At 51.7% G+C, this 18,758-nt stretch overlaps 7 protein-coding genes across 7 annotated transcripts; 2 read left to right on the top strand and 5 right to left on the bottom strand.

Moving 5' to 3' along the window:
* The first annotated feature begins 9 nt into the window (after positions 1–9).
* On the top strand, positions 10–1,832 carry BO97DRAFT_479388 (putative AMP-binding enzyme). Its single transcript, XM_025700689.1, has 4 exons — positions 10–336; positions 395–659; positions 720–856; positions 912–1,832. The coding sequence occupies exons 1-4, from the start codon at positions 25–27 to the stop codon at positions 1,821–1,823; spliced, it is 1,626 nt and encodes a 541-aa protein (XP_025549521.1). The 5' UTR covers positions 10–24; the 3' UTR covers positions 1,824–1,832.
* A 246-nt stretch (positions 1,833–2,078) lies between these two features.
* BO97DRAFT_444789 (putative toxin biosynthesis protein) lies at positions 2,079–3,674 on the top strand (the record flags this gene model as incomplete). Its single annotated transcript, XM_025698490.1, has 4 exons — positions 2,079–2,306; positions 2,364–2,502; positions 2,561–2,669; positions 2,774–3,674. The coding sequence occupies exons 1-4, from the start codon at positions 2,106–2,108 to the stop codon at positions 3,672–3,674; spliced, it is 1,350 nt and encodes a 449-aa protein (XP_025549520.1). The 5' UTR covers positions 2,079–2,105.
* A 1,161-nt stretch (positions 3,675–4,835) lies between these two features.
* BO97DRAFT_471833 (uncharacterized protein) lies at positions 4,836–6,700 on the bottom strand (the record flags this gene model as incomplete). Its single annotated transcript, XM_025700075.1, has 6 exons — positions 4,836–5,752; positions 5,813–5,994; positions 6,155–6,201; positions 6,269–6,420; positions 6,478–6,575; positions 6,627–6,700. The coding sequence occupies 6 exons, from the start codon at positions 6,698–6,700 to the stop codon at positions 4,836–4,838; spliced, it is 1,470 nt and encodes a 489-aa protein (XP_025549519.1).
* An 854-nt stretch (positions 6,701–7,554) lies between these two features.
* Positions 7,555–9,788, bottom strand: BO97DRAFT_407043 (leucine-rich repeat domain-containing protein). The gene is made up of 2 exons (XM_025695560.1): positions 8,757–9,788; positions 7,555–8,650 (listed from the first exon to the last, which is right to left on the bottom strand). The coding sequence occupies exons 1-2, from the start codon at positions 9,695–9,697 to the stop codon at positions 7,717–7,719; spliced, it is 1,875 nt and encodes a 624-aa protein (XP_025549518.1). The 5' UTR covers positions 9,698–9,788; the 3' UTR covers positions 7,555–7,716.
* A 513-nt stretch (positions 9,789–10,301) lies between these two features.
* On the bottom strand, positions 10,302–11,385 carry BO97DRAFT_407042 (uncharacterized protein). Its single transcript, XM_025695559.1, has one exon. It carries the CDS (start codon positions 11,095–11,097, stop codon positions 10,717–10,719), a length of 381 nt encoding a protein of 126 aa, XP_025549517.1. The 5' UTR covers positions 11,098–11,385; the 3' UTR covers positions 10,302–10,716.
* Positions 11,386–15,049: 3,664 nt separating this feature from the next.
* Positions 15,050–16,648, bottom strand: BO97DRAFT_426615 (uncharacterized protein; the record flags this gene model as incomplete). The annotated part of the gene is made up of 3 exons (XM_025697137.1): positions 15,050–15,412; positions 15,476–16,542; positions 16,597–16,648. 3 exons carry the CDS (start codon positions 16,646–16,648, stop codon positions 15,050–15,052), a joined length of 1,482 nt encoding a protein of 493 aa, XP_025549516.1.
* Positions 16,649–17,511: 863 nt separating this feature from the next.
* Positions 17,512–18,373, bottom strand: BO97DRAFT_349687 (uncharacterized protein; the record flags this gene model as incomplete). The annotated part of the gene is made up of 2 exons (XM_025691922.1): positions 17,512–18,158; positions 18,235–18,373. The coding sequence occupies 2 exons, from the start codon at positions 18,371–18,373 to the stop codon at positions 17,512–17,514; spliced, it is 786 nt and encodes a 261-aa protein (XP_025549515.1).
* Positions 18,374–18,758: the final 385 nt, after the last annotated feature.

Below are 18,758 nucleotides of genomic sequence, written 5' to 3'. Positions count from 1 at the left end.
CTTTCCTCCCCAAGATTCTTCGCCATGGAACAAACACCGTTCCCTCTCCCAGGTATTCAGCATGGTCGCCGGATCCTCGCCACCGTCGTGGAAACGCGTGCGAAGAATGAGCCTAACAGTCCCTGGATTTCGGTACCCATCGACGATGCCGATTTATCGCGGGGCTATCGAGACATCAGCTTCCAACAATTGAACAATGCAGCCAACCATGCCGCGCGATGGCTACACGAGAACTTGCTTGCTTCGACAGAGCCGTTTCAATGCTTTGCCTATGCAGGTCCCAAGGATTTTCGCTATCCCATTCTTGCTGTGGCCGCTGCCAAACTACAAAAAGTGGTCCGTTCTCGCGTATCTCTCTATCTGGCACCGGCGTAATACCAATGACATTCTATAGATCGTGCTTCCGTCTCCGCTTATAACACCCGAGGCTCAACTACGCATCTTTCGACAGAAGAGCTGCACCCTGTATCTGCGCCCTGCAACAATGGCAGAGCATGTGGCCACTATTCTTCGCGAGGCGCCTGAAATCCAGACTCTTACTGTTCCGGAGCTCGGTGAATTTTTGCGGGAGGCCGAGGCTGCGCCGTATACGTACTCAAAGACCTGGGAGGAGGGGAAGGACGAGCCCTGGATCGTCTTTCATACGTCTGGCACAACAGGTGAAACACCTGTCCTTATCTGGCCTCCGTGTTGAGCCGCTAGCTGACAATCTTGAGTAGGCTTTCCTAAGCCTATTACATACACCCAAAGTATGATGACGAGTCCAGACATTGCTGCATCTTTGCCTGATATTGAGTATACTCATGTGCATCAGTATGCGCTTCGTCGGTGGTATACGCCACTACCCTCGCTTCACGTACGTCTGTGGATACCGGAGTGTTTCTCGTTCATCTTGATGCTAACGATTCCAGTTTGTGGGTACGGTGATGACTCTATCAATGACTTCCTTCCTTCACATGGTCGCTGTCGTAGGCCCTGCAGCACCCCCTTCACCACCGGTTGTTGCAGACATCCTGCGATATGGCCGGGTAGATGGTGCCTTGCTCACACCCGCCATCATCGATGAGCTATGCCTCATACCGTCTGGACTGGATGCTCTACGGCAAATGAAGTATGTGCATTTTGCCGGAGCGCCTCTTTCCGCCAAAGCTGGTGCACAACTGTCAACACACGTTCATCTAGTACCCTGTATAGGCAGCACCGAAGCAGGGGGGTATTTCACCACAGTACAAGGCAAAGACCGTCCGTGGGATTATATTACCTTCCAGAAACACGCAGGAGCCGAGTTTGAGCACCGCTTTAACGAATTGCACGAGTTGGTCTTCGTGCGGCGACCCGAATGTACCATGCAGCAGATCTTCTCGGTATATCCGGACCGAGATCGGTTTGAAACCAACGATCTCTGGGTCGAACATCCTGAATACAGAGGCTCGTGGAAGATAATCGGACGTACCGATGACTATGTGGCTCTCGCACATGCGGACGGGTTGCATGCTTCGCTGTTAGAGCCTGAGATTGAAGCCCATCCAGGCGTGAAGTCCGCTCTAATCGGGGGCCACGGTCGTCCAGCCCCTGTTCTCATCGTCGAGTTCTTCCCGGAGGCGGAGATGGGCCAAGACCAACAGGCAGTGATTGAAAGTCTACGTCCGTATCTCGAGAAGGTCAACGCGCATGTGCATGAATGCGTCAGCCTCTCGGCGGACCGAACCATAATTGCGGGGAAGCACAAGCCTTTTGTGCGTACAATCAAGGGGAGCGTAGCCCGGTTGCAGACCCTCAGTCTATATGAGGATGAAATAGCTGCCTTGTTTGCTAAGAAATAGGTTCACAATCAAGTTGACTGTAATCGGGGAATCCATTGTAGCAATTCTTTTCGAAATTGTCACCTGTCACATGTCAATCTGTAACTACGCGGATTTCTGCGCATTGAGGGATCAGATGAGATCAGCACTAAATCATTGAGTAACCGCGAACACTTGGGTGCCCTGGGGTGTCTCTCCGCTCCCCGCACCCGGCGGCGGGCTGTCCCTTTGGTCTCTTCTCCACCTCTCCAAGCCCATCATCAACAACAGCGACATCTACAATACTTCTCCATACTAAGCACCATGAGTCCCAGTCCCTTCCACGTTATTGAGCACTCGATACTCGGTCAACACATTCGTGATCATCATCATGCGATCAAAGGTCGTCAAGAAACTGCTCTCCGACTCGCTATTAAGCAATACATCCCTGCAGACCAACCCCTCGACCCCGTACCCGAGAACGCTGTCACCATCATAGGAGCCCACGGCACAGGCTTTCCTAAGGTACATTCAGTGTACATATGGTTCCTCATAAGATAAACGCACACTAAAGTTCAATAGGAAGTCTACGAGCCCTTGTGGGAAGAGCTCTACGCTCAAATGAAGCTCGCTTCTATCCCGCTGCGCGCCATCTGGGTCGCCGACGTCTCAAACCAGGGAGCCAGCGGTGTGTTGAACGAGGATATCCAGGGTGATCACAGTATGTTGTTCGCTCCCTTGCTATTACACCCGATCGCAGGATTAATTCCCTCATGCAGCGCACTGGTTCGACCACTCCCGCGATTTGCTTCATATGGTCAACCACTTCCGCGATCAGATGTCGCGTCCGATTATTGGAGTCGCGCATAGTATGGGATGTGCTCAGCTGTATGATCTCTCATTTCCCCTTCATTATCCGTCGGGCCTGACCATACCCATCTTCAACCTTCAAAACGAAAACATCGGTTGAAATGCTAACCTCCTCAAACCAGCGTTCATCTTTCGATCATGCACCCTCGCCTCTTCTCCACGCTCATCCTCATCGAGCCTGTGATTCTCGACTTCGCCGGCCGCACCGCCGGCAGCCCCAACCCCTCCCGCTCTGCCGCCCTCCGCAAAGACCTGTGGCCCTCCCGCCCCGCCGCCGAGGCCGCCCTCCACAAAACCCTCCTCCGCAAATGGGACCCTCGCGCTGCCGCCCGATACATGCAATATGGGCTCCGCAACCTCCCGACCAGACTATACCCGGACGTCGACACCAACAATATCACCACATCTTCTTCGCCTCCTCACACAGCCCACGATGACACCATCGTCTCTGCAATAACCTCCAACCCGCCTGCTTCGGCCGTTACGCTAACAACGACCAAACACCATGAGGCATGGAGCTATTCGGTCCCGAACCTGGAGCCCGCCCGCGCGGGACTAGATTACTTGCTACTGCCAGACTGGGACGCGGAGTTCGAGCGCCCGTACATGGTGTCCCGCCCGGAGTGTCAGGTCAGCATGCACAATCTGCCGTTCGTGCGGCCCAGCGTGCTCTGGGTCTTTGGCGGGCGGAGCTATCTGTCGCCGCCGGAGGAGCAGGAGAAGAAGGTGAGCTTGACGGGGTCCGGGACGGGGGGCAGTGGCGGGGTGAAGGAGGGGATGGTGCAGAAAGCCGTTCTAGAGAAAGGGTCGCATATGCTAGTGGTGGAGAATGTGGAGTGGTGCGCGAAAACGGCGGGAGCGTGGTTGGCGAGTTGGTTTCGACGGTATGCGCTGGAGGAGCAGTTCTGGCGGGAGTACCGCAGTAAGAAGTCTGAGGGAGGGGAGATGCTGCGAGCGTCGAAGCAGGGCTTAGAGGCGTCGTTGGGGCCTTTGGGGGTGGAGAGGCCGAAGGGGAAGCTGTAGGTTGATGAGTGTCTTTGCTTACTGCCATACACAGCTAGTTTTTCAGATTGATAATTGAGGGCAAAAATCGATACCTAGCCAGTTATATCACCTCACAAGATTATCCAGCCGCCTTGTATACCTTGCATTAGTTCGTATTCTTGTAATCGACCGCTTTCGCGGTATCCTTAGCAAGCACCTCAAACACGTTACTGCTCCCTGTGCCTTCACCCACTTTGCATCCAATCTCACGGAGAACAAGGGAGAAAGAACGATAGAAACCTGCTGGGACGAACCATTACTTGACGCAAACGACAAACAGCACCCTTCTCCTGCCAGAACACCAGTACAATCTCCTTCTCTTCCTCTCAAAGTTCTAAGTGATCATCATATCCCTTCCCTTCTAATACTTACTTGAAACATATAGGAACCACAGCAGAACGACCTCTCCCCGCCGGCCCACATCTTTACCCATCTCATCTATGATCCTAGAGGTCTGGACTGGGAGGCTGTTCTGGGATATGTAAGCTCGTTTATCCAGGAAGTATACTTGCTTCGTCTGTCAGTCAAGATTGGCTCAGCTGTGTTGGCTTAACGTAACAATCAGGCCCTGTGGACGTGAGTACAAGAAATGGTAACTTTAGTCTTGGGGAGGAAATGAAATGGGTAACCAGAACGAGAAAGAACTGGGTATTGGGAGGAATGTATATGATGGGAAGTTTGCATGCGGGTCCGGCTATTCGAAGTGGCAAGGTTATGTGTGGCGAAGCAGTGGAAATTCTGAAGCGGGTGGCACGGGATCATGAGATGACATGGGGACATGAGATGGTGTGGGAGCATGAGATGGGGTCCCTTAGGTATATCCGTTGACTTGATTTGGTGAGTAGCTCACAGCACCTTAATCAGTCGAAGCCTCCGCTTACTAGCTAGGGAGAGTGGTGGCTTTCAAGTCCGCCGCTGAAATCGCTTTCAGGAAGTCAGTATACTGCTTTGGAAAAAAGTCGGCGAGGCCGATATGAAATTCAGGAATGGAAGAGTCAAATTGACCACTAATTAATCGTGGCGATTCTTCTGGTACTGGGTGAGGTGTCGGTTCGTTTGATCTAATGGACTGTTTCACGCTGCACTTGCTGCCCGTAGATCTGCTCTTGCTGCACCTCAATGGCAGTAAAATCCTCTCGGTTAATCACTCTCAGGTTCTTGGTACGGCCATAGCCTTCCAAACAATTCCTTCTCCTCATCATCCTTGGCCAGCCCGATGAAGATATCCTTCAACTTCCGACAATTCTCACGAGCCACATCGTAATCCTCGGGAGCAACCATTCCATCCACAGGCAACGTCGCCTGCTCCTGGAACAGCGACAGCATACTCCCAACACCCTGGATATTCTCCTCTTCCTTGGCTTGGAGCTCGATCTCCTCGCTACTAAACGATATCGGGCACGGTGCATCTTGGCCTGCAACAAGCCGATCCCAATGCGTTTGTACATCCATGAGCGCATCACGCAGGAAAAACAGATCACGATTTTCCCAGACTCCTGTCACAAGCCAGACAGGCTTGCGGACAATAGGGAAGATGGACTGCTGGAGCACGTCCCAATGGCGGGGTGCGCGCTTGAACAGCTGTGCCTCGTAGAACTTGTGAATCATTTCGCTCTCTCGATCATCATCGATTCGCTTCTGTTCATCTGGGCTCAGGTCCTCGTAATTATCGGGGCGTTCGGGGATGACCCACCCCTCCCTTACAGGTCGAGGGTGTCTACACAATCGGGGAACGGCGGATTGGTAGAATAGAGGAGCAACACACGCCGACTGCCAGTCTACAACACGGGTGATCTGACATGTTTCTGGGTCGATGATGATGTTGTCCAGGTGGAGGTCAGGATGCCAGGGGACGTTGAGAGAGCATGATTTGTCGTTTGGCGCGGGCACGAGGTAGGAGGAAACATCCATATATTTCTCCAAAAGCGCTATGCCATCTTGGGGGAGTTCCTTGTTCTGATTCGACCGATTGTAGTTCATTCGAGGAGTGGCATGTGACTTGATCCAGGATATTTCGTTGTTTCCCACTGCTCGGGTATATCCCCGTGGGTGCTTCCCTGTGCGCAGAGTAAGAAGATCAAGAGCAGTAGGTAAAATTGAATGGCTAGATCACTTACACGGCCCCCGATCCAGGTTCATGCTCCCTCTTTGCCCGTTCCACAATTCGTTCGTGGTCAGCGGTCCAATGGTGAACTTCTTGATAACATCGGAACCGAGAGCGTCGGCGTGGATATCTTCTGCTTTCCCAGTAAGTGAACGTAGAACTTCTTTGAAATGAATGCAACCGTGCGCATCAAAGCTGACAGAGGCCAGTCTATTTTCCAGCTCAACCACTTGAGTAATCAATTGCAGCTTCTGTTCCCACGCCCAGTGCTTCCATGCAGAACCAAGCCCGTACCCCGGGTGCCTTTTCCTCGAGAATATATTCGGCCTCCACTGGATTCGTTGCGCCGCCGCACGACCATGAAAGTACCCTAGGCACAGGGATATCAAGCACGCGACGGAGCTATAAGCATGAGCAAACCATAGGCGGTAGCTTGGCTTTATAAGAGCCGGACAAACAGATGGCTTACCAATTCCCGTGTAGCAACTTCAGAGGCAACTGTGACATGAGCTGGTCCAGCGTTAGGATTCGGAAGTTTTGCAAAGACCTCGGACCCGTTGTCCATTCTTAAGATGAAGGCTTTGTTGTACAGGCCCTCCGCACACTTGGTGACTCTGATACCTTTGAAACTTTAGCACGAATCATTTTACAAAATAACCGAGTCGAGAGCACACGCACAGGAACTCGCTCCATCGCATGCAGTGATTGCGACATTAATGAGTTGCTGTATGTTAAATTTGAGGTAACGTTTCGAGAGCTCGCTCTCTTCGTTGTATCTTGGGGTTGGGTCAGCTAGGACCTAAATCCGGGCGAGTAGAGGTGCCTACAGCCATCGATGCTTCGTGTATTTGTACAGATCTTCTTCACAGATTTGTTCATTTGGAGCCAGAGTCAACCTCATAATAAATGTTTGGGATGGTATTCAATAAAGCTTATCCTGACCATTTGGTCTTTCAAGGTAGAATTCAGGGTTGCGAGCTGGTGGCTGGCGCCTACTCGATCGAAGATACGAAAAGAATCTCATGCTTCGAGGGTAACTGCGAAAACGCAGGCTCTTGAGTGCATTCCATCCCTCTGGTACAAAGATATGCATTGGTACTTTTATCAAATGCCGAGATAGAAGGCTTAGCCCATATGTTATCCGAGGGATGCTGGGATGTGGAGGGGAAAGAGGTTGAAGTCGTCCACGATGTAGTAACTTAATGTACGATGTATGTGCTGACTAACTTCCACCCAGGGATGAGAGTTGAACTCGGAGATTTGCATAAGCAGCCCCGGAGATAATTTTGCATGCTTGAGACAGGGATAGAGGTTTCTGAGCTACCTGTATACGGAGATTGCACTTCTTGAAGAAAATGATACTTTAGATTTGAAGATTGTGGGGCTGAAGCGAAGGTAATGCCTGTCGGAAGGATTAGCACGAAGGATGGCTAAGACAAGTCACGGTAAATTAAACTAGGGGATACTATTATTGAAGGTACATATCTGAGCCAAGAGAAGAAAGATGACCGAGTACTGATATAAGGGCCATTCTAGTGGACGAAACCATTCTTCAAATAATGCTGCACCTGACACCTACTATAGCCGTGCTCATATCTTTTGCCATGCATTAGTGGCCCAATTGAGCAAAGATTAACAACGCTGACAGGTTTAACGAACAGAGTCCTATTAAATAAAAGAAAATGACTGTAAAGCTGTTTAAAGAGAAGCGACGCCAATTGACTCAAGGCTCGATGCACAATGCACAAAGTTAATGCTTCCTAGTATGAAGATGCTTAAACAATGCAGTACAAATCGCAAATCCAGACCCAGAACCCGACAGCTAACGATATATGCCACAAATGATACAGAAGATATACACTCACACATCACAACAAACAGCCAAAGAGAGAGATCCGACTCAATATATACACCCTACTAGATCCCAGCCCCAGGCACACAGCCCCAACTGCACCCCAGCCGACGGAACGGCAACGGACGCAGACTCTCCCCGGAAGGCCGCGGCCCCTTCAGCCCATTCTCATACGTGCTGCAATCCCACCACTCAATCCACTCTGTGCGCGCGATGACAAAACTGCGGTGACACACCGAGCAGCTTCGGCCTCCGCCGCTGCGCACTTCCCTTGCATCCCGCAGCAGCCGCAACATCAAGGCCGGGTAGTCCGCCATGTCCGAGTCCGCGATGAGTTCGAAGTACGAGGATCGACTGAATGAGAGGAGCGCCACTTCCCGGAGGGACGGGACACGCGAGGCAGCCAAGGGTGCCTGCCCCTGTGGTCCTTCCGCGTCTATCTCCATTGCCGTCTGCGAGCTGCCGACGTCCCGCTCAGCGAGCACTCCTTCTGCATTGTATCGCCGGACAGGTCCCGTGGCAACATGTACGGGGGCCCACGCTTCCTCAGGGGCCGGTCCATCATACAAGCACGACCGCAACTCGTCCGGTGGAACATGCCATTCCGCAATCTCCTGTTCTTCGATCTGCAGCAAAGGGTTTGGCCGCACGGTGAGATGCTTCAAGTCGCCTTTTCGGATCAGCCACAGCAGCTCCCACGGCAAACTCTGCAGCCGGTTTACAGAGAGGTTGACCTCCTGCAGCATGGTCAGTCTCCGTATGGCGGGTGGGATCTCTGTCAGCTTATTGTTCCGCAAGCTCAGTACGCGCAGCGAATCCAGCTCGAACAGCTCGCCCGATAGCTTGGGGAGGGCATTTCCCGCCAGAAACAGCCGCAGGAACGGCTCGAGAGAGGTATAGACATCTTCCGTGACGGGCGGTTCCTTGATGGCAGGTAACTTGGTAAGATGCTGCAGGGGACGAAGCAAACCAGAAGGTATGCTGCGGAGGTTGCCACCACTAGAAAAGCCATCAGCTTCGGAGCCTGCATGATGCAAGTGCGGGCGTTTGCGGGCGTTGCGATAATGCCTGCTCGAATGCAAGCCGAACAAAAGAAAAAACTCACCTCAAATCCACACTATCATCCCCCTTCTCCAAGCAATCATTGACAATCGCGCGAGCGATCTGATGCTCCCTGGGCTCTTCTTCGACCCTAGGCCTCATCCCGCCAATCCCCATGCCAGAACCCACCCCCATCCCCCGTTGACTCTGAAACGGAGCATTCAGAGACTGCCTCCAATGCAACCGCTCCTGCTCCTGCTCCATCTCCTGCGTCCGCTGCTGCTCGCGCTGCTCATTCTCCCACCGATCTCCCTGCTCCTGACTCTCCTGCAGCAGTAACGCCTCATCCCCTCTCCCCTCCTGCACCCCCACCGCTGAATTCAACAACCCACTCTCATTACCACAACCACCACCAGAAATCTGTCCCCAAACCTCCTCACCCCACGACGCATCGGACGCCAAAAAGCCGGAGTCATCACTCCCCATCCAAACCCCACTATCCACCAACCTCTTCTCCTTGAAATCCACCCGCTTATTGCGCTTATGCCCTCCTCCTCCTTCCCCTCCCTTTTCCGGCGATTGTTGCTCCTGCTGACGCCCGAGCAACGACGAAGACGAAGTAGACATCTTCTCCCCCCACCACGTCCCACGATACCGACGCTTTCGACTGCCCCCAACCAATCCCGCCGCAGGCACATGATTCCGATCCGCCACCGCTGCCACTAATGATGTCGTCACTGTTCCGACCGTATAATTCTCCAACCCGCCGGAGCCGGGAATATCATCGCTGGAGAAGAACGCGGGGTCACTGGAGGGTTGGCTGGAGCGGTCGTCGTGGTAGCGCGAATGCGAGACGGCGGTGAGGCGGTTGTACTGGTGGTGGTGATGGTTGGGATCGCGGGCGCTGCTGCTGCTGGTGGTTGTGGTGGTGCGGCGGGTTGGGGAGGCGCGGTGGTGGATGCGACGCGGGGGTGGTGGGAGGGGAGGGTCGGTGTTTGGGTCCATCTTTGCCTCCTTTGCTTTTCGCAATTCGCAATTGGATTAGGGAACAACGCGAGGAGAGCAGAGCGCAGCCGAGTAGAAATGAGAAAAGGGGACAAGGTGTTGTTTATTGACTCGAGCGCGGGGAGAGAGGTCGAGGTAACGCGGCGATCGGAAATCAGATCAGATCACCTCCGCGAGCTCGGATGGAATGACGTCCGATAGAATGTCAATGTCGATCAATTCGGGCAGGGCGTAAACCCTTATGGGAAGAAAGTTGTTCCCGATTTTGGAGGCGTGTCAAGCTGTCAAATTCACTGCCCCAAGTTCCTTGAGGAATGTTGCTCGCGCGGGTTTTTCTTTAATTTTGCTTGTTGTTTTGTTGAACGCGTCGCGTTGGTTCGAAGCGGGGCGATAAGTGTGTTTGTGTGTGTCTGGGTCTAACTAGTGAGTGGGAGATAAGTTGATACCACCAGCGATTTCCGTCGGATCATCGGGTCAATGTTTCGGATTTACGGATAGTAGTGTACAAACTACGAGTGAACTGAATTGTACTCTGATTTACCGGTAGTTCAATTAGGGTCAGAAGTCAAATCTTCAGCAAAGAGTGACGGTCCGCTACAACAAGACCAGCAATAAAGTAATCAAGTAGATTGTGGGGTCGGCCACTATACATTTGATTCACCACTACTTATGTGCACAGCTTCCAAATCACAGCCAGACCCCGAGAAAGTAAATAGGTATATAAACTAAATCCCCGCAAAGATACTTGCGCTGGTCAATCCCAGCCGTCAAATCCATCAACTCGTCATATCTGAAACGTCATAAAGGGGGTATATGGATCCATAACCGAGCGTCCCGTCCGGTTCTTGATCGCGATCCAGAACCAGAGGTCGAACGAAGAGAAATTAAGTATAGGCGATAGAAACAGATAACAACAGATGTAAAGTAAGGAGTCTGGCGGTCCTCATCCGCAGCTCAGGGACTTCACAGTAGCCCCGAGCCCAAACGATGGCGACCGAGCTGGCGTTGTTGACAGTCGCTCACAAAGCGCCCATGATCAGGGCCAGGGATCCTGCGACGAGCGCAACAGGCATACCAGCAGTGTTGACGTGACCCGCGCCAGTGAAGACGGAAGAAGGCGTGGCGGAGGCACTGGCCGAAGGAGCAACGACAAGCGAGGTCGGGACGGCGGAGGAGCTGGCAGCCACGGAACTGCTAATAAGCGGGGCGCTGGGGGCGTGGGTGGGAATCAAAGGTGCGGACGTGGTCGACGCGCTGGCAGAGGTCACGGTGTCGACATGAACCAGCGTCCGAGTGAGGAAAGTGGTCACCGTCGAGGTGGAGGTGGTGTCTCCCTCTGCGGCGACTAGCTGGGCAGCCGCCAGGCAGAGGAGGGAAGAGGCAATGGCGCTGATCTTCATGTTGACTGATTGAGTTTTGTATAGAAGATTTGTTGCAATATGGGCTGAAATGATCGAGTACCGGGGGCCGGACAAGATATATACGTGGAATCGCAATTGGGCGAGCGCAGCTACCGATTCAAAAGAAGTGAGTGACAGGAGGCGGACAAAGACGCGAATGAGTGAGCGTCTGATTTATAATGCCAGTTGGAGAAGAGTTTCCGTAGGGGGAGCGCTGCTCGAAGCCGAACGAGTGTGAAACAAAGCGATGTTTGATGCGACGCGCCGGGGTAGCAGGTAAGAAAAAGGGACAGCCGCGAGCGAGGAGGAGCCGGGGAGGACATTAAATAAGAACCCAAAAAGAGTCCCAGGAAGGTTCGAGGCCATCTGTCTCGAGCCCGTCACAACAAAAGGAACCACAACACGAGCGATGGGTCGGGAAAATTCCTCGGCGAGTCGCAAGGGGCGCTTAGAGCGTAGTCGATTGGCCCTGGGGCCGTCAAGAATGCTCCGGGGACATTACTCACGTCGAGTCGTCCACACGGCGCCTGCCGAGAACCAAATCACGGTGCCACGAAGCTCCGCCAGCACATCCCGGTGGCTCCGATGTTTTGTTGGCGGTCGTGGTCTGGGTTGAGGTGGATGAGCGCCCGACTCCTTTCTCGCCGCATTTTTGCAGGCTTATCCCGGTCGAGTATATGGACGATTGGATGTGGGCTCTAGCGAAGTCACTAACCCGACCAGGCCCCGTATTAGCTTTGGTTCCTGAGAGTGTCAGCCCAATGGCGAATTTGTTGGAACCGAATCCATGGAAGAGGGGTCTGGCAGTCTTACCAGACAGGGTTTGGTGCTCGCGAAGCTAGTCTCACTCGTTTTGCTGACCCTTGATTGAGCCTGAGCCCCTGGATCGATTCGGATGCGCCCGGCTGGCTGTGAGTTTAATCTGGTTTCTCATTCATTCAGCAAGTGTCCTTTCTCTGCCACTCGTTCCCTTGCTTTCATGTTTCGTTTCATCATTTTGTGCGACATGATGCTTTGTCTGTTGCAAAGAATTGTTTCGCTGTTTCCACAGTGAGAGAGACGAGAGGTTTGAAAAAGGGGAGGTGATGACTGATTAGTGGACACTAGACCGGCACTAGAAGGGTTCTAAGGCACCCACTCTCTCCACCCGTTCCTGAGGCAGAAAAGCCCTTTTCTTTTCCCCTTGCAGTGGCTAATCAAATCAAATCAACCGGGGATCCTCTTCAATTTGGGGTCCGCCCAGCACACAACAACAAAACAACAATGAAGCTCCGTTTACCGTAGGTTTGTTGTCTGGAACTACTGCCTGGCTTGCAGCGACCATCACACCATTAAACCTTTTTTGATGCTGTTCCTCGACGATGCACCCGCATAGCCTCTAGCGTGGCGCATCGTCGTCCTCATGGCTAGCTATGACAACATCTCAAATGAATCCAAGTCATTTGCTTGCCAGAATGGTAGCCGTAACCACCGAAAAGGAGGAAGGTGAGACGACGGTTGTTGGTCCAGAATCCAAATGCACAGATCATAGCCGCATCCAAGCATCACCAAGAACAGCCGCTGAGCTTAGAATGCGGGCCCCGTAGAAGAAGGAAAAGGGGGTTTCGTCACCGCCGCTTCACTTGGACTACACTACTCACAGTCACCGAAGAGAAAGATGAAGCGCTTGGCGAGAGCAACCAACGACATAGGGGCTCAATATCTCACAAATGATGCCATCGGAAGCCGGTAAAGGAGTGTCGGGAATGGACCGGAAAGGACGGCCGGCTATCAGGGTTGCCGGCAGACCCAATGGCCTTTGGTAGTTGAGCATATGAGGAGCGGGGGGATTTGACTCCAGAACCAGGTTCGGACGAGAATTTCTGGGCTGCATGCTAACCCCGCCTGGATCCGAGTCATCAGTCACCATTGTACCAGCCTGTTATGTTGAGTTCGTGCTGCATTGAAGTGGCAAAGAGGACTGAGAGTCGGAAATCGCGCTTGCGTCGGGGGAAGTCTGCTCGAGACCGTCAATGACCGAATGGACGCTGGCGGTTCGGACTAGGATGTACGACCATCGGCTGAACACTCGGAGTCAAGCAGCGGGGATGCTCTTGAATTTTCTCTTGTCAATGGGTTGATACGCGTTCTAGACCATCTGCGAGTCGAGCCGTCTTCGAGGTCCCATACGCATGCAGGCATCCTTGAACTTTTTCTTGCCGTCGAGTCGCTCAACCAAGCGGTCTAGGACTCAGGAACAATCCCAGACTCGTCGAAGGACCTGCAGTAGTCTTCGAAGACATCTTCCCGGGCGGGAATAGCTCAATTTCAATCCCAAAACTAGAAGAATCGAGATCCTCGAGGTTTCACGAGAGGGGTAAATACAGACACTGTCGTCGTCTGCACCGAAACCCCGCTATCTTCCGGTGGTCGACTGCGGTGGGTTGAACCCCGCACAGGATTGACAGCCAAAGGATACTAGAAGCCAGACTCTGTCCCTGTATGAAGACTGCTTGACAGATTGGCATGGCTAAGTGCGGACAAGAAAAAGCATGACTATCAAAATGGGCTGATGTTCCTAGTTGACACCCAGTTGCCCGAAACAGTTCGCGAGGTATCTCCATTAACTGAAAAAAAAATGCTTGAACAAACGGTACGCAGCTAAGCAGCTTCACCTTATTAGGGCCAGAGGGATGAGCGTGATGATGTCATTTTCAAGCAGAGGCGTGCTAGATCGATTCCTGTAATGCGTTCAAGGATTGAGAAGAGCAAAATCCCCGATGCTGCTGCACCCTATTTTACACCGATTATCTCCTTAACACCTTAGCATGTGTCTCTTGCAGGCCCTGCCACGAAGCCTCTCAATCATTCGCCCAACAAGCCTGCGAGGTAGGCCGAGGCAGTAAGGCAAGCAAGCCTACAAAGGCTCTTATCAAGCATCTCTTATCATAATCGCGACATGCATAGGAGCAACTCATTGGGCTCTAAAGATGTAGAATAATCTAAATCCTGCCCTCTGGCCTTCACCTATCCTGCTGCGTTCTGAACGTAACTACTAAGGCTCACTTTGTTAGTGTCGATGGCTAATTGAATAGCCAGAATTGACGTTTGGGTAGTCTCACTCAGGCTTCTTCAAGCTTACGCCAACGTCATGTGCCAGGAGACTTCATGCACATTCGTCATCGCTGCAACGGCTTGGTTGTAAGCTGGAGAGGAGAGTGCAGGTTTGATGGAACTCTGCGGGCTTGCTTGCCTATTTCTACTTGTTCCTAGTCTCTCGAATGCCACAATTCCGCATCACTCATCGGTGATAGAAGCATCAACACGCATATCTCTCACCCACAGTATCTCAATTGAGTCTTGGATTCAATGATATATCTTAAAAGAGTTTCAAAAGCTATAGTCCAGTATAGAACTTCGCGTCTATATATGTTGCAGTCAAGCTAATGAGCAATGAAACAGGACACCTTAGTCTTAGAATTAGTAACGACGGTAAAGATCAGAGTTAGGTTTCCCGCTCTTCCTATCGTTGAGAAACACTTGCTCCTGCCAGTGGATCATACGGAATGTGTCAAACCGAGCGCCAAGAAGCCGAATATCCTTGGCCCCTGTCTTCTTCAATATATCTTGCCACAACTCTACGATAGGGCTGAAGTAGGCTGTATCGCCTGATGCGTTGCCCTCGTAGCACATTCCGTGTACATACCCGCATAACCCAAACAAAAAAGAACCCGTGACCTCCGAATCCTGCCACCGTGTATACATGGAATGCACATAGGCAATCGACGTTTCACGTCGGAGTTGGGACTGTTGATGATTCTCGCGGTCCGCAATCCGTTGTATAAGCCATCAATTTCCTGCCCTGAGTTCAACCCTGTGTGTAAGCATTGTGGAGGGCCTGTCTTATGCCACCACACCTCAGGAGAGAACAGAGATGGACTGCTAGCTTGATATCTTGCGCCTTTGATCTGATTTAAACCGTCAGTGAAGCGCTATTAGACTTGGGCAGAATGCTTACAATGTTGTCCCCAAGCGGCCGGTCTTCCCGCGGGGATACAAGTGCCCAGTCCAGAAATCCGTCTTTGTGCTGCGACTCCAGCGCGGACGCTGCCACCACAACACCAAGGATATTGCTCTTGCTGTCAAGATACGCCTGAAGCTGTTCGCGTTTCGCTTTACGTCTGAGGAACATTTCGCTGAGATGCTTTGAGGCAGCAGCCGATTTATCAGGCGGCATTAGCTCGTCCTTCTCTCGAGCGCCTTGCACCTCAGTGGAAACACGCTCGGCTTCGAAGGAGCGAATTGTCTCACTGAGGTCCTTAATGTGTGACATGATCTGCTGTTAGCTCGGACTTGCCACCAAGAGGTGCTTTGCAGCTGTCATATCCCTGAAAGGCACGCCGTTGGCCTTCCAATCGTCGAAGATGGAATTTCTGTTCTCTTGAGAAGACCCGTGTCCATCAGCTGGCAGCACGCACCGCGCGCAGGTTAGTGCATATGGTACCCATTTGTCAGTCTCAGGATCCTGGAGTTCCACCCAGCCGCCCAGTGTTCCGGGATGTGTTGCAGGCAAACCATGCAGGGCCAGACTGGACCCCAAATTGGCGGGTGTGTCATCGGCGAACATTGCGGTCCAGAGATTTGGATATTCATCAGCCTGGAGGCCTTTCTGGTCCTTCCAAATGAGTAGCCCAACTGACTCGAGGCCGAACGCTTCAAGGATTGCGATGATCTGTTCGCGAATCATTTTCCATTCCTGTGGTACCATCCCATCCTCACCCAGCAGGACGGTGGCTGGGAAGTCACTTGATAATTCTAGGGCACCAGGTCGACAACAGCTGAAGTAGTGAATTCCGTTCAAAGAGATCGTGCGCAGAATCTCAGCAAGCACATTATTCCATTGCGAGAAGATTGCGTCGTCCTTAGTACAGGGCCTCAAACGAAGGCGCTTGTAGAATGAGGGATCGTTTATGATCACGCTAAAAGTCTCAGTCGTTTGCGCTTGAACATGGCGATAGATTGTCCGGGCAACTTCAATCCACGCTTCCGTATATTCTTGCCCTGGTTTCTGATGTGCTGAGAGCTGAACGGTTGGCACGGAAAATTTGTCCGTGCCAGACATAGGGGACTCCTCCAAGCATCCTATGTCGCAGATCTCGAACCCGGGTTGTTCCTTACACAGATCCAGGAGCTTCACTATCTGGCTAGCGCGCAGCAGCGTACGAAGAGACTCCGACTTGATGCACGATAATCGGCAAGGATGCTCAAGTAACGAGGGAACCCCGACACGGAGGTCTTCAACGGCAATACCGATCGACACTGGGGCCGAACTTTCTTCACGAGATGACCGGTTGGCTCTTCTCACGCGAGTGCGTTGCTGGGCTTGCGACAAGAAGAGCCCCGAGGCGTAACTGATTTCCCCCGTGGTGACCGGCACCACTATCGGCCCTCCCGCCAACGCCGTGACTGTTGTCAACAGAGTCAGAAACTGTGCATGAGATCTAGAAACTCGATACATACTTCTTCCATCTTCCTTTTCAGCATTGGTTCTGTTAAAAGTTGCTCGTGGCATTTTGCTAGCGATGAAATTTGTAGGTGTTGAGGATCCTAGGGCGAATAATGTAGGGACGGAGATATCTTAGGATGTCTAAGACATATCAGATTACAGTCCAGATATTCCACTTATCAGACAATCCCGAATGAGTCACCCCTTATATCACGGTCTTTGTCTATATCATTCTGACGTGTGGCGATCCGTTGGGGAATTCCATTCCGCCTTCAACCTTGGGAAGAAGGTCTTGCCTCCCTCTCTGGGTACCATCAAATCGCACAGGGTGACAATAGCTAGTGCTTGCTCGGACTGCTTTACAGGAAATGACAATTATGGGCATTGCTGCATTGTGATGAGCCCACTGCTCACACGTAGGACGTGTGGAACGCGCCTCAGTAACGAATGTCGAATTCCACCATGGCAGGAAACCCGAGAGCCGTCATTCTCAAAGCTCAATAGTGAGCCGGGCGTTCGAGTGGGAACTAGTCCCTGCGTACGACACGTAGAGAGACATTCATGATAAGAAGCCTACACGAGAATTATACTAGTTTTATCACAGACAGCGCCCAGACGGTTTAGTGTTTTCGGATATCGGGATAGAAGAATTCCCCACAGGCAGAAATGAACCTTGATTGTCAAACAATTTTTAAAAGACAGGGGTTCTCGCAAAGACCGAAATAATCAACATTGACACTGGAGAATGAGCGACAGTAGATAATCCAGATACCAGAATAGTAGAAGCACAAATATTGAAATGAAAAGAGAGAAAAAAAAAAAAAAAGAAAAAAAAAAGCATCAATACTAAAGGATAGATATCACTTTGAAGGCGCGCCCAATCGCATAGCAAGAGCCGATAGAACGAATGCATAGGCCAATCAAGACATTTAGTCGTCGAACTTAGACCTGATATCTCGATCATTGGGGTCCGGTTGGTTTGCGTCAGATAGGCTGGCCTTGACTGCTTCCACCACAACCTCAGCCTTGCAAACCAGGTGGGAGTCAAGATCGTCCGGAGGTTCAACGAGATTGTTATGCTGATAATACGGTACGAATTTGTTGGGAAGGTCGTAACGGTATACTCCAGGTTGAAGGACGAGAATCACTCGGCCATGAGGCTTAGGTACAATTTGCGAATCCTTGCGCTCAACTGAATGGACCCAGGCTGAGAACATGATTCCTGTAGAGGGGTCAAACTGCTCTAACTCAGGCAGTTGATGAAGCTTTACCATTCCACCCAGAGTAACCTCATGCGCGGTAAGGTAATTCGCACCAAGTTTGAACTCTGTGGCCAAACGGTTGCGACGTTGAGTCTTTTCTTCTGCACTATCTAGATTTTTGAGCAGCAGTTGGAATAGGCTGTCTGCTAAAAGCTGGTCCGCCAAGTGCTCTGCTATTTTCGCCTGTCGGTCGCGATTCTCCTCTCCAAAATCATAAGGAGGCCTATCGTGAGGGCACTTGGGTTCGCAGTCGTCCTTCAGGTTAGCAAGAGCGAGGGTGACCATTCTCCACCAGACGGCATTGACTGGGCTCGCTAGAAGGCCAAGAGTAGCAGCCCACCTGTCAGCAATAGAACCACCGAGCAGGGCAGAATCAGGCAGAATACTTACACTTATAGTATCTCTGATAGAGGTACTGAAGGCGTTCAGAAAAAAATGGATCTCCATCCTTATCTGTCTCGGCTCTTTTCCCATCCAGAAACCAGAATGGCCTATTGACAAAATGAGTAAACAGCGATTTATTAATCATCGCCTCACACAAGTACAGGTGAAACCACTTCCGAGATAGAGGAGAAAGTAGCGACTGAATCGTATCCCAAGTCTCTTGAATACAGTATGACTCTAGACTTTCGATGATTTTTTGTTTCTGGTCCTCAGAAAGTAAGGGTGGTTCTTCGCAGATGTAGTCTTGAGTCCATGCTTTCACTCTGAGCCTGAGAACATCATAATTGGACATGACTGTATATGGACTGGGTTGGTATCCGACTCGAGTGATCATCATGCGATTACAATGGCTCTTATAAAGCTCGTATTCCTCAGCGGTCAATTGTACCGAAGGCTTGCTGGATGGCTGAGAACAGCCGTCAGCTAGCCTCGCCTTAGAGGGTGCATCAGACGGCGAGTCGATCCTCGGA

This window comes from Aspergillus homomorphus (assembly GCF_003184865.1).
Source record: "Aspergillus homomorphus CBS 101889 unplaced genomic scaffold BO97scaffold_30, whole genome shotgun sequence".
NCBI classification, from domain to species: Eukaryota; Fungi; Ascomycota; class Eurotiomycetes; order Eurotiales; family Aspergillaceae; genus Aspergillus; species Aspergillus homomorphus.
Note: the sequence above shows the minus strand (reverse complement) of the source record. Positions and strands in the feature narration are given on the sequence as shown.

Excerpts from the sequence above, each read along its gene's own strand:
- BO97DRAFT_479388 (XM_025700689.1), top strand. The coding sequence starts at position 25 with ATGGAACAAACACCGTTCCCTCTCCCAGGTATTCAGCATGGTCGCCGG. Across the intron at positions 660-719 it reads TCATACGTCTGGCACAACAG|GCTTTCCTAAGCCTATTACA; the intron begins GTGAAACACCTG and ends AATCTTGAGTAG. Across the intron at positions 857-911 it reads CGCCACTACCCTCGCTTCAC|TTTGTGGGTACGGTGATGAC; the intron begins GTACGTCTGTGG and ends TAACGATTCCAG.
- BO97DRAFT_407042 (XM_025695559.1), bottom strand. The coding sequence starts at position 11,097 with ATGAAGATCAGCGCCATTGCCTCTTCCCTCCTCTGCCTGGCGGCTGCC.
- BO97DRAFT_407043 (XM_025695560.1), bottom strand. The coding sequence starts at position 9,697 with ATGGACCCAAACACCGACCCTCCCCTCCCACCACCCCCGCGTCGCATC. Across the intron at positions 8,651-8,756 it reads GATGATAGTGTGGATTTGAG|TGGTGGCAACCTCCGCAGCA; the intron begins GTGAGTTTTTTC and ends TGGCTTTTCTAG.